Source organism: Tachysurus fulvidraco, chromosome 13 (assembly GCF_022655615.1).
Source record: "Tachysurus fulvidraco isolate hzauxx_2018 chromosome 13, HZAU_PFXX_2.0, whole genome shotgun sequence".
Lineage (NCBI taxonomy): Eukaryota > Metazoa > Chordata > Actinopteri > Siluriformes > Bagridae > Tachysurus > Tachysurus fulvidraco.
In genome coordinates, this window is record NC_062530.1 from 24,922,444 (window position 1) to 24,936,772 (window position 14,329).

General features: G+C 39.2%; 1 protein-coding gene and 1 pseudogene across 1 annotated transcript; both read left to right on the plus strand.

The window, feature by feature from the left end:
• LOC113652533 lies at positions 1-4,422 on the plus strand (annotated as a pseudogene).
• Positions 4,423-8,802: 4,380 nt separating this feature from the next.
• Positions 8,803-12,480, plus strand: LOC113652534 (extracellular calcium-sensing receptor-like). The gene is made up of 6 exons (XM_047822560.1): positions 8,803-8,996; positions 9,144-9,432; positions 10,054-10,812; positions 10,896-11,123; positions 11,278-11,401; positions 11,567-12,480. The coding sequence occupies exons 1-6, from the start codon at positions 8,803-8,805 to the stop codon at positions 12,478-12,480; spliced, it is 2,508 nt and encodes an 835-aa protein (XP_047678516.1).
• Positions 12,481-14,329: the final 1,849 nt, after the last annotated feature.

Genomic DNA, 14,329 nt, shown 5'->3' on the forward strand with positions numbered 1-14,329 from the left:
ATGGCGATGGTTGGGACAGTAAGGAGGAATAAACGAGAGCTATCCCCTGTACTTCTGGCAACAAGAGACAGGCAAACATTTTCCTCCAAGCTTGTGTTTACTGACATGCATGCTCTGGTCTCCTACTGTCCCATGAGCACACTTCACAGAAACACTGAGGTTAGAGACCCAGAGGACAAAAAGCCACAGATCATCCTGGACTACAACAAAAACATGGGTGGAGTCGACAACCTTGACAAGGTATTGCAGCTTTTCATGTAATATTTATTCATTCAGTTCAATGCATTTCATTCTTGTGTAAGAAAATATTAATTAATTTGGACTGTTTTGTGGTTTGTTAAAGCCCGTTGGCCCCTCTGCAGGTCAACGTTGGTCAACCTCTGCAGCTGCCTCTCCACCCAGTTGCACCTCCTCAACCATCACCCAAAAGGAGGAAGTGCAACTTTTGCACCTGCATAAGATGCTGCTTGGAGACCAGATTGCTTTTGTTGCCGCCACCAAAGCAGATGAAAGGGAAAGGATTTACCCCACATGCTCAAGTAATGAGTGTAAAATCTGAGAACCAGATTTGATTTTGTTTTGCATTAATAATAAACCTTCATTTAAAAACTTCATGCTGTGTTTACTTGTGTTATCTTTGACTAATATTGAACTCATTGAGTTCATTTATTGATAAAAATATCCCCTCGGCCAGCTGCCCCAGCAGGAAATACAGATTCAATCTTTGCCAAGGAAGCCAAGGAGCAATATCTATTCTCCTACTGGTGAGTGAACACATGCAAGAAATACAACAATGCAAATAGATTTTTACACACAATTTTACAGCACATGCAAGCCCAGCATGTACAAGGCAACATTGGTGGCTGTAAATACTTTTTTGGATTATGATGCATCATTTTAAACAGACATGATTAAGACGTGTGTAACATTCTGTCCCTCAATGACGTCACCAAGCTCAGCACCGCTCTGATTTGTCCATAATAAATGGCAATACCAAGAACTTCCACTGCATTTGAATAAATATATGAGGAACATAGAGGGTGAGGACTGATCCAGGAAAAACAGTTAATAAACTTCGTTATGTTATTCCATGCACTACTATTTTGTTTTTACCAGGCAAAGGGAGAATATTGCCATATTCTGGAACACCCAGAAACTCCTCTGCTTTCTAAAGATGGAGATGTGATAATTGGAGCTATCTTTTCAATACATCGTGATACACAGATGCAGTCTCTGACATATACTGAAACACCTCAACGTTTAATCTGCATTAGGTTTGTTTTAGTGAAAAGTGTGGCACTGTAGTCATAATCTTTCACTTAAAATAGGTAATTTGACATATGATACTTATGTATATTTGTAGAAGTGACCTCAGTGAATTACGCCTTGCTCAGACAGTAACTTTTGCAATTGAAGAAATCAACAGAAGCAACAGCTTGCTCCCAAATATCTCAATTGGTTACAAGATTTATGACAACTGTCTCTCAAGCTTGTTATCTATGAAAGCAGCCATGGCTTTTATGACTGGTCATGATACAACGGCAGATGATGGCTGTTCTGGACAAGCAGCAGTACAAGCCATCATAGGAGAGTCAGAGTCTACTTCTACTATAGCACTCACAAAAACTACAGGACCTTTTCAAATCCCAGTTGTAAGTAGCAATGCTTTTAATCAATCATTAATTTACCAATTTAATTATTAGTTACAAAACAAACTTGAAATATACATGAACTGATTTTTATTCATTTATAGAAATGTCTACATCTTCAATATACTATTATTATACTATATCTATTTTTATCTATTTACTAATCATCATTTTGCCTTAAGAGAAGCTCAATTTCACCTTGTTGCACAATTAAAATGAGGATGCAAATGATAGGAATGTCTTGTTTTACCTGACATTCGGTTCTCAGATAAGCCATGCTGCCACATGTGAATGTCTGAGCAGCAGAAAAGAGTATCCATCTTTCTTCAGAACCATAGCGAGTGACTACTACCAGAGTAGAGCTCTGGCATATTTGGTCAAGCACTTTGGCTGGTCTTGGGTTGGTGCAGTACACAGTGATAATGATTATGGAAACAGTGGAATGGCCATTTTTCTGAAAGCAGCCAAAGAGGAGGGAATATGTGTTGAGTACTCTGAGAAGTTTGACCGCTCAAATCCTGAGAAAATCAAGAAAGTGTCCAATGTTATTAAGCAAGGAACAGCCAAAGTAATTATAATTTTTCTTGCATATTTTGATATGAACATTCTAATAGATCACCTAATTTTAAACAATGCCACTGGCTACCAGATGATTGGTGTCGAGGCATGGATTTCTGCTGTTGACCTAGCAACGCCAGCAAGTTTCAACATATTGGCCGGATCTATTGGATTTGATGTAGGAAAATTTAAAATTGCTGGGTTTGCTGATTATGCTGTTAATGGATTTTGGCAAAATGATTTCCCTTGCTTACATACAGATGGAACAATTTCTCAGACTAAAATCGACTGCAGCAAATATGAAGATGTGATTCAATTTAAAAACTATAGTAAAGACATATCAGAACTGAGATATGCAAATAACATCTACAATGCAGTTTATGCTGTGGCACATTCTCTACACAGCCTGTTGAGATGCAGAGAAGGTTCAGGTTGTGAAAAAGACAAAACAATACAACAATGGCAGGTAACACAAAGAAGAGAAGCAAAAGAGGCAATATCCATGATTGATAATGTAATGAAATTAATACTTTCTTTTACATTTACAGGTTGTTGAGTCTCTAAAAAAGGTTAACTTCAACACTAAAATCGGAGACCATATTTTGTTTGACAGCACTGGGGCAACAGCTGCAAAGTATGATGTGGTGAACTGGCAACGAGGATTCAATGGAGAAGTGGAATTTAAGGTTGTGGGCTATTATGATGCCTCACTGCCAGCTGGACAACAATTTGTTCTAAATGCTGAAGATATTATCTGGGCTGGAGAGAGAAGAGAGGTAGATAAATTGTTCCTATATTTTTAATGAATATAATCTAATCTATATTTTTGGTAAATATACATGAGACAATCTGCACCAATATAGTGTTTTAAGTAAATATTACAGATCTTTAAAGCTGCATATAATGCAACATTAGTAAACAAACAATTATGATAATTAAGTTTGTAGCTGTAATGTTTTATTTATACTAGAAGCCGAGGTCTGTGTGCAGTGAGAGCTGTCCCCCAGGAACCAGGAAAGCTGCACAGAAAGGAAGGCCTGTCTGCTGCTATGACTGTATACCATGTGCAGAAGGAGAGATCAGTAACCAGACAGGTAATTTCAGCATGATCCAGGTTCAAAGAATATTTGTTAATTGTACATTCTGTGTCCTCCTTTTATTATTTAGGATACAGTTCTTCATTAATGGTATTAACAAATAAAACCATGAGCAAAATTTCATTTTCCTTCCTAATAATAATAAGAATAACCATGATTATTTTGCAGATTCATATAACTGTGAGCAGTGTCCAGGAGAATATTGGTCTAATGCTGAGAGAGATAAATGTGTGTTAAAGGTTATTGAGTTTCTTTTATTTACAGAGGCAATGGGGATAATACTAGTATTTTTTTCCTTGCTTGGAGTGACATTAACTGTGTTAGTAGCTATTTTATTTCTAATAGAAAAGGATACTCCCATTGTTAAAGCCAACAACTCTGAGCTGAGCTTCCTGCTGCTGTTCTCTCTGACTCTGTGTTTCCTCTGTTCACTTACTTTCATCGGAAGGCCCTCTCAGTGGTCCTGTATGCTGCGTCACACAGCATTTGGGATCACCTTTGTCCTCTGTATCTCCTGTGTTCTGGGGAAAACAGTAGTGGTGCTAGTGGCCTTCAGGGCTACACTTCCAGGAAGTAATATCATGAAATGGTTTGGGCCTCTGCAGCAGAGACTCAGTGTACTCGCATTCACTCTCATACAGGTTCTTATCTGTGCACTTTGGTTAACAGTTTCTCCTCCTCTTCCCTACAAAAACATGAACTACTACAAGGAAAAGATTATATTAGAATGTAGCTTGGGCTCAGCTATAGGATTCTGGGCTGTATTGGGGTATATAGGAGTTCTAGCTTTCCTGTGCTTTGTTTTAGCTTTTCTTGCTAGGAAGCTGCCTGATAATTTTAATGAAGCTAAATTCATTACATTCAGCATACTGATATTCTGTGCAGTTTGGATTACTTTTATTCCAGCTTATGTGAGTTCACCTGGGAAATTCACTGTAGCTGTGGAGATATTTGCTATTCTGGCCTCCAGTTTTGCTCTACTATTCTGTATATTTACACCTAAATGTTATATTATTCTGTTTAAACCTGAACTGAACACAAAGAAAAATATGATGGGGAAAACTGCATCTAAATCCCTTTAAGAAGCAAACTGTCAAACATATGCATTGTCATTTTTGCTAAAGAATGTTAAACTTGGAGACATAATTAACTAAATGATATTTACAAAATGTCTACTATACTTAATTTGATTAAATCTAATATTTGCTTGGATATGCTTGGTACCTGATTAAACTAATCATGCAGAAATCTCAATTGTGTCTTATTTCTGTTCATAGAAATGTATACTATGTTCAGCAACATGCATGTTTATAATCATGGGTCTAATACAAGTGCTTGTCCCAGTGCACATTAGCAAAAACCAACAATCCATAAACCAATCCAACCAACCAAACAACAAACAAGGTAATAAATACAAGTATAATGACTGAAAATAAACTTCACAAACAAAAAATGCTTGTACTAAGTGATGAATGGTAAGTACTCATTTATTTTTAAAATACCTCTTTTGTAGACTCCATCAGTAACTAGTGGGCAGTGTTGACTGTTAGTTAAGATCACAAATTTTGAAACACAATTTTACAGTGTTAACATAAATAATTCAGAAAATACACACACATTTCTTTGTCCCAATAAGTACTATACAGGCCTGTGAAGCTCCTTCTCTTATGTCCTCATATATAATAATAATAATAATAATAATAATAATAATAATAATAATAATAATAATAATAATTAATAATAATAATAGTAAGAAGAAGAAGAAGAAGAGATTTATGTTATATAGTGCTATTTCTACACCTGTAGAAATGTATGTATCCTGGTTCCCTGGGAAGGGATTGAGATGCTGTGTCAGGGCCAGTTTAATGGCTTAGAAAGGACCCTTGATGAAGTGATTACATGCAAGCAACTACATATAAGGGAATCTACATCACATTTCCCCAGCTTCTATTTGTCTGAAGGAAGCGCGAGCGGACGGCCAGGGCATGGCCAGCGATGCAGCATCTTGTTTCCTTTTTAGTTACATACGTAATCTGGTGTTGTTCCCTTTTGGATCGTCAATACCCACACTGTCACGCCATCAATGACTGTGCCAGAGGTCTTGAAAGAGAATGAGTGGACTGGGAACAGAACAAAAATAGCCCTGCATGACATGGGACCCTGCCGTGAGGTCCAGGTTATAGAACCTGATAAAGGTGTGTGGAGTGGACCATCCCACCATAACACAAATATCTTCTAGGCTGACACCCATGGCTAAGGCACTGGATGAGGCGATACCCCGAGTGAAGTGAACACCCAGAGGCAAGGTATCACCACGTACCTCATAGGCCTGAATAATGGCATCTACTACCCATTGTGCAAGCTCTGTGCAAGAGGACAGGATTACTCCTGTTCTGGCTCCCAAAAGAAGAGGAGTTACAGCAGAAGTTCAAGCGGTGGACATCAGTCCTCATGGCCCTTACTAGGCAAAGCAAATGCAGTCTCTCCTGCTCCTCCCTCTTCATGGGGCGGACAAGAGTAGGCCTGTAGGATGATGGGACAACCCACCATCCCGGGCACCTTGGGGACCTTGGTGTGCAGGATAGCCTTAGACATTCTAGGGGCAAATTCTAGGTGGGTGTGGGGGATCAACAGGGCCTGCAAGTTTCCCACTCTTTTGAGGGAGACCAAGGCTAAGAACAGACCAAGGCTAAGCCATCTTCAAGGTCAGAAACATCTCAGAGGCTGACCCCATGGGCTCAAAGAAGGCTTCCGGCAGCCCGTCTAGGACAAAGACAAGTCCCAGAAAGGAAGGCATCTTCTGCAGGAATGTATCAGCCACCCATCTCAGAAAGCAAGAGACCAGAGGGTGCCTACCCATGAAGGCCCAGAGGACAGGTTTATGGTTATAGGAGATCCTTCCTGTCAGAGATCCTTCCTCCCATCTAGAAGGCAGACTAGGTCTATGAACCAAACTCGAGAGGGCCAACAAAGAAGCAACTAGAAGAAGGTTGACTCAGCCATTGTGCACGCTGGATAAGACTTGTGGGACAGAGCTACTGGGGGAAAAGCATACAGATGGAGCCTCGCCATGTCTATAACAGGGCATCCAGACCCAAAGGGCCACACCGGACAGTGAGTCTACTTTTTAGAGGTGACTTTTTGCTCCACCACCTGGGAGTTGAGACACCAGTCCCCAGGCCTCAGCACCTGCTTCGACATGAAGCCTACCGATGTACATGCCCTGAGAAGTAAATCACTCTCATTAAAAGAAACCTGGTCTCTGCAGGAAAGAACCTGCTGCGGCACGAATGCAAACTGCCCTGATAATTAATATAGGAAACCACTGCAGTGCTGCCTGTGTGCACTTGGCAGCCCTTGAGTTGTAGGAGAAAGTGTTTCAATGGTTGAAACATGGCCCTGATCTCCTGGCAATTCATTTGCCATAGGGGTCCTCACATAGACCTTGGGCAGGGCAGCTATCCAAGATTGCTCCTCAGCCCGAGAGCGAGGTATACATTGAAAGAGTCCTGAGATTGTGACATGCCCCTTGAGTGTGAACCAAGCCCAGGAGCTACAATATTTTAGACATAAGAAGGGTATGAAGCCTCTGTGCATAACCCTTATGCACCTGAGTGGATGTCTGCAAGTATGAAAGCCCACATCCCTGAGCCAGAGCTCAGAACAACAGTCAGCCGTAAGTTTCCACACTGCTTGGTTGTCTTAAAGTGGTGTTAACCTCGCACCAATATCCCTGTTGCCCTAAAACAGCGCACTGGTAGGTATTAACTCAGGATCTTTTCATGGAAGTGGAGTGGGCACAGACCCCACTGCTCCCCAAAGCACCAGAGGAGGTAAGACAGAAAGTTGGAGAAGCCTTCCTGAAATTGGACGCTCCTAGAAACCCCAGCCCTTGGGTATCAGGATTCCTTTTTAGCCCACCTAGCCCAGATGATGGACCATAATTCTCCTATTGCCTGGCAGGTCTGCCACAAAATACCAGCTATAAAAGCCAGAGACCCGATCTGGGAGGGGAACATGTTCTATGGCCCCTTTCCTCATAAGTAAGTAAAGTTCCTCTTGGAGAACAAGGTTTGGTCTGTGCCAATGACAGTGGGCAGCGCAACCTGAAAGGAGGAGGATGGGAGGCAAACTGGATTCTGTAGCCTTTTTCAACATTATCCAAAACCCACTGTGACACATCCGTCTTCACGATACTAGGTGGTCTTGAGAAGCAGCCTCTTGCTTTACTCACCTCACCTAGTGCCCTGAAACAGCAAGTGTGCAAAGGCTAATCCAGGAGGCCATGACACATAAGGAACAATTAGAAGCATGAGTGGTCATGGCTGAACCTTGAATCACATGAGGTGGTGGGCTAGACAGCAGTGGATACCCTTTCCTATAAGGCTGTGAAGAATATCCAGGCAGAATATAGATTATTCCACAGCCTCCACACCACAGAGGGGATGTCTGAAATAGGGGAAATGCCTGCGTGGAGGTGGAAGGCGGTATGAAGTTAGGTAGCATTTGTCAAGCTCAGAGCAGACAACGATAACCTTGCATAAGGCCCGTCTATGCAAATTTTTTTCTATTGGCTTGTGATCACCTCCAGGAGCTGATTGAGCACCAGGATTGTGTTGGCAATTCAACTGCTGCTTTCTTCTTATTGCCCACATCAAGCTCCTCAGAGTCCGATGAAGAAAGTCAGCAGAGAGGATGAGAATAAGGGCTCATCCATCTCTCTTTCTTTTTCCGTTTAACTCAACCTGCAACCTCCATGACTGAAGCCGACATGATGCCTCGACAGACAAAGAAATCCAACCTGGAATGCTGCCAGCAAGAGGGGTTGCTAATAATGCATGCCGCTCGTTCCATGATAAAGAAGGAAAGACCCTAGTCTTAGACAAGAAGACAGATAATAGGTACCAACATACACAGATTGCTTCCCGAAGACAAAAAAGTTGGAGTAATGTGAGTAATGCTGGCACGTAATCACTTCATCATGTGTCCTACCTGAGCCATTAAATTAGCATGTGTGTATAATTACCTTCAGACACAACTTCCTCAAAGAAGCATTCCTATAACGTCAGCCCTGATGCAGTGTCGAGTTCCCTCTACTCAAATCTGTACCTAAGTATCCAAAAAAGTAAATGTTTTCTCTATTTAGATTTTAAAATAAGTTCTACAGGTTTTTTTTTAATATCCCCACAAGATCAACATGGCAGATATTCTCTGACAGGATTACTCTGACAGGATTACTTCTTAAATGTTCCTATTAAAAATGTGTTTCTATTAAAATGTGTGGCAAGGCCTTAATTGAATAGAGACAGGTTTTGTTAACTAAATTACATCAGATATAATTAAGAGATGCAGCTGCCATAATGACATCACAAAGATTAGCACTTCTCTGATTTGTTCAAACTGATTGTCAATACCCAGAAGATCCAAATAATTTCTATAAATATCTGGAGTGTTTTTGTTAAGGACTGAGCCAGCAAATGCATTGTAGGAACTTTGTGATGTTATTTCTTGTACTACTCCTTTCTCTCCATAATGCAAAGGGAGAAAATTGTTATATTCTGGAAAATGCAGGAAATCCTCTGCTGTCCAAAGATGGAGATGTGATAATTGGAGCTATCTTTGCAATACACGATGGTACACAGATGCAATTGCTGACATATACTGAGAAACCTCAACCTTTAATCTGCATTAGGTTTGTTGTAATGGAATACTTTACTATGTGTAATTACCTCTATGTGTAAAAACCTGTATTGTGTTTGTGAATTATATTTCTTTCAGCTTTCTTTTAAAATTTGTAAATATTATTTGTGATTTCATATAATTTTATGTTTATTTGTAGACTTAACCTCAGTGAATTCCGCCTTGCTCAGACCTTGATTTTTGCCATTGAAGAAATCAACAGAAGCAACCACTTGCTCCCAAATATCACAATTGGATACAGAATTTATGACAATTGTCTCTCAAGATTGCTATCTATGAAAGCAGCCATGGCTTTGATGAATGGTCAGGATATGACAGCAGATGGTGCCTGTTCTGGACAAGCAGTAGTACAAGCCATCATAGGAGAGTCAGAGTCTACTCCTACTATAGTACTTACAAAAACCACAGGACCATTTTATATCCCAGTGGTAAGGACCAATGTTTTTATAAATTGATAATTAACATTTATAATTGTTAATTCATTTATTTTTAATAGCAAGACAAACATGTATACATGAGATGATTTTCTTCATTGATAGAGCAGATGCATCAATTAATACAATCCACAGTCACTATATATCCTTTCTTATTTATTTACTAATCATGAGTCCTCTTAAATGAGCCTTTTTAATGTCAACAGCTAAGAGAAGCTCAATTTTACTTTGATACACATTTCTAACAATGAGGTAAAATGATCCATCAAAAGTGAATGTTTACACTAGAAATCTATTTACTTATGAACAAGGCATGTCATTCATATGGTTGACAAGGTGATGCAGTGGGTAATATTACCCCTAACAGCCCCAGGGTCCTGGGTACAATAGGTTACTGGGTTACTGCTTGTGCGAGTTTTTCATGTTTACTCCATGTAAGGATCATTTAGGTTATTAATCACTGTTCATAAACATGCATACTGGCAGAGTGGCTACACTAAATTGCGTTGTGAAGAGTGTGTGAATATGTGTGTATAACTGATCAAAATAGAGCAGTAAAGATGAATGAATGAATCTTAATCTTACTATCAGCTTTATCTCTCTTTCTGTCCTTAGGTAAGTTATGCTGCCACATGTGACTGTTTAAGCAACAGAAAAGAGTACCCTTCATTCTTCAGGACCATAGCGAGTGATTATTACCAAAGTAGAGCTCTGGCATATATGGTCAAGCACTTTGGCTGGTCTTGGGTGGGAACTGTGAACAGTGATAATGATTATGGAAACAGTGGAATGGCCATTTTTTTAAATGCAGCCAAAGAACAGGGAATATGTGTTGAGTACTCTGAGAAGTTCGACCGGTCAGACACTGCCAAAATCACAAAAGTGGTAGATATTATAAAGCAAGGCACAGCCAAAGTAATTATAATATTTCTTGCCCACTTTGATATGAAAATTCTAATAGAACAGCTTATTCTGAAGAATGTCACCGGCTACCAGATGATTGGTGTTGAGGCATGGATTACTTCTGTCAACATATTAACACCAGCAAGTTACAATGTATTTGCTGGATCCATTGGTTTTGCTATAGGAAAATTGAACATTGCTGGTTTTGCTGACTATGCTGTCAATGAATTTTGGCAAACAGCAATCCCTTGCTCGTATGCAGATGGTAACATTTTTCAAACAACTGAAAAAAACTGCAGCAAATATAAAGATATTATTCAACTAAAAAGCTACACAGAAGATATAGCAGAACAGAGATATGCAAATAATATGTACAATGCAGTTTATGCTGTGGCACATTCTCTACACAGCCTGCTAAGATGCACAGAAAACCAAAGTTGTGAGAAAGAGAAAAAAATACAACCATGGCAGGTAACACAAAGAAAAGCAAGGCAGGACATGCCCATGGCTGATATTGTAATGAAATAATTATTTAGTTTCTTTTACATTTACAGGTTGTTCAGTCTCTAAAAAAGGTAAATTTTACCACTAAAATAGGAGACCATATTTTGTTTGACAGCACTGGGGCAACGGCTGCAAAGTATGATGTGGTTAACTGGCAACGAGGTTTCAATGGAGAAGTGGAGTTTAAGGTTGTGGGCTATTATGATGCCTCTCTGCCAGCTGGACAACAATTTGTTCTAAATGCTGAAGATATAGTCTGGGCTGGAGAGAAAAGAGAGGTACATTGCTTATTAATTTTTATTCCTGTATATTACAAAGCCTTATGAGGTTCTATTTAACATTTATTTAAAATGGTCTACTTTCCACTGAATATCCATGGCATGTTATACATCACTATAATGCTCAAATAAAATAAAAAAATGTTCATCTTAGAAGCCGAGGTCTGTGTGCAGTGAGAGCTGTCCACCAGGAACCAGGAAAGCTGCACAGAAAGGAAGGCCTGTCTGCTGCTATGATTGTATACCATGTGCAGAAGGAGAGATCAGTAACCAGACAGGTAATTTCAGCATGATCAAGGTTCAAAGAAAAGTTGCATATTGTACATTGTGTATCTTCCTTTTATTATTTAGGATACAGTTCCTCAAAAACTGCATTAATAAATAAAACCATGAAATAAAGTTTGTTTTCCTTCATAATAAGAATAACCATAATTATTTTGCAGATTCAAATAACTGTGAGCAGTGTCCAGGAGAATATTGGTCTAATGCTGAACGAGATAAATGTGTGTTAAAGGTCATAGAGTTTCTTTCATTTACAGAGGTTATGGGGATAATACTGGTAGTTTTTTCTTTGACAGGAGCTACATTAACTGTGTTAGTAGCTATTTTATTTCTAATAGAAAAAGACACTCCCATTGTTAAAGCCAACAACTCTGAGCTGAGCTTCCTGCTGTTATTCTCTCTGACTCTGTGCTTCCTATGTTCACTTACTTTCATTGGTCGGCCTTCTCAGTGGTCCTGTATGCTGCGTCACACAGCATTTGGGATCACATTTGTCCTCTGTATCTCCTGTGTTCTGGGGAAAACAGTAGTGGTGTTAATGGCCTTCAGGGCTACACTTCCAGGAAGTAATGTCATGAAATGGTTTGGGCCTCTACAGCAGAGACTCAGTGTACTTGCCTTCACTCTCATACAGGTTCTTATCTGTGTACTTTGGTTAACAGTTTCTCCTCCTTTTCCATACAAAAACATGAACTACTACAAGGAAAAAATCATATTAGAATGTAGTTTGGGCTCAGCTATAGGATTCTGGGCTGTATTGGGGTATATAGGAGTTCTAGCTTTCCTGTGCTTTGTTTTAGCTTTTCTAGCTAGGAAGCTGCCTGATAATTTTAATGAAGCTAAATTCATCACATTCAGCATACTGATATTCTGTGCAGTTTGGATTACTTTTATTCCAGCTTATGTGAGTTCACCTGGAAAATTCACTGTAGCTGTGGAGATATTTGCTATTCTGGCCTCCAGTTTTGCTCTACTATTCTGTATATTTACACCTAAATGTTATATTATTCTGTTTAAACCTGAACTGAACACAAAGAAAAATATGATGGGGAAAACTGCATCTAAATCACTTTGAGAAACAAATTGTTCATATTTGTTAATCAAATTATTAAGATATCTTACATCTTATTGCATATAACATGGATATGCAACAGAACTGATTAAACTGATCATAAAAATAAACAGAATTGTCTCTTATCTCTGAACACAGAATGATATTTTGTATTTATTAACATGAATGATTGGAATCAACAAAAGCATCTTGACAGAAAGAAAGAAAGAAAGAAAGAAAGAAAGAAAGAAAGAAAGAAAGAAAGAATGGTGAATAGATCTTGTGCTTTAAATGAGGCTAAAGTACCCAGTGAAAATGGGATCATGCAGCAGTAAACTGGTGTGGGGGTAACTTGCATTTTATAAAGAAAAGAATTGCAAGAAATCATTCAGAATGCCTATTTAGCATTCTGATAAGTAGCCCTCTAAGTTCTGTATTTAAAAAGATAAGAAGGATGAACAAAAAGCTGCTAAAAGGATAAATATACTAAGCTCAGGCCAGCACACTCAAACCTATTATAGAGAAGAAAAAAAAAACTGTAAATATCATTTCAACCTCACAGCTTCCAAATTAGATAGGAGGCATGTTAACAACGCATTACAAGGAGGAATGAACTAAAAAGTTGAACTAGGACTAATGCAGCAAAGGTTACCCCCTGTCTCTAATTAGCCTTCTTACTCCTCCAGGAAGCCATAGTGTTCAGCAAGCTAGACCTCTACAATGCTTACCACCTTATCTACATCCGGGAATGGGACATATGGACAACACTCGCAAGAGACTACGAGTACCTGGTTATGCCAATTGGCCTAACCAATGCACCTCCAGTGGCGCTATAATTCTTATCTTTTCTGACACCCAAGAACTGCCACTCATGATTTTGTTATGGCCTGCCCCATCTGCCCCCAGCAAAAAAATCGCCTCCACCCTATTTCAGTTTGCTGCTAACCTGGGTCCCACAACTACATTTCTGGCATTTAGCAGACACCCTTATCCAGAGTCACTTTCATTCTAGACCAAGGAGACCCAGCTCCTACTACAGCCCGTTTTTCAGTGCCACACAATTTCCAAAACTTCATCTCAGTTCACTTCCAATTTCAAAGTTTTTTCCAGATCTTGGGTGTCCATCAGCATCTCCTCTGGATTCCATCAAACATCCAGATTGAGTAGCTGAACCAAGAGCTTGAAACAGGTGTTTGCAAGACACACTATACATTGTGTTTGAAAGAGCTGTTCCACTCCCCCTTACAGTGTCCAGCAGCATCAGGTGTTTGCAAGACATACTGTTCTGTACAGTTGCTTTGAGACAATTTCTATTGTAAAAAGCACTATACAAATTAACTTGAATTGAATACTTTTTCAGCTAGTCCATTTCCACAAAAATGTGTTTGTCAAATTATTTAATCAAATGCTAAAAAGGGTGACAGCTAAGGTTGTATGAGGCCTGGACCTGTTATTATTTAATTTCTTACAGTATATGCTTTGTAGGATTTCCTATCAAATGGATTCTTATTGTTTATATTGTTGTTTGCTTTGACTCCATATCAAGACAAAGATATGTAGGGGCACATTTATTCCGCTATTAGTCAGTCAACTCAACATATTTCATGGCACATGCAATCTTAAAATAGCACAATCCAACAATAGTGGCTGTAAATAATTTGTGTGGTAACTTGAATAAATTCTACCACATAAAACTGACAGATGCATCTAGCATCCTGTAATTGAATGACATCACAAAGCTCCTCACCACTCTGCTTTGTCTAATCTGACAAGTCATTCCCAGAAGACCCACAACAGTGCCTTTAAATGTATGAGATGCATTGTAAATATGTATAGGATTAATTCAGCACAACTTGTCATGTTATTCCTTGTA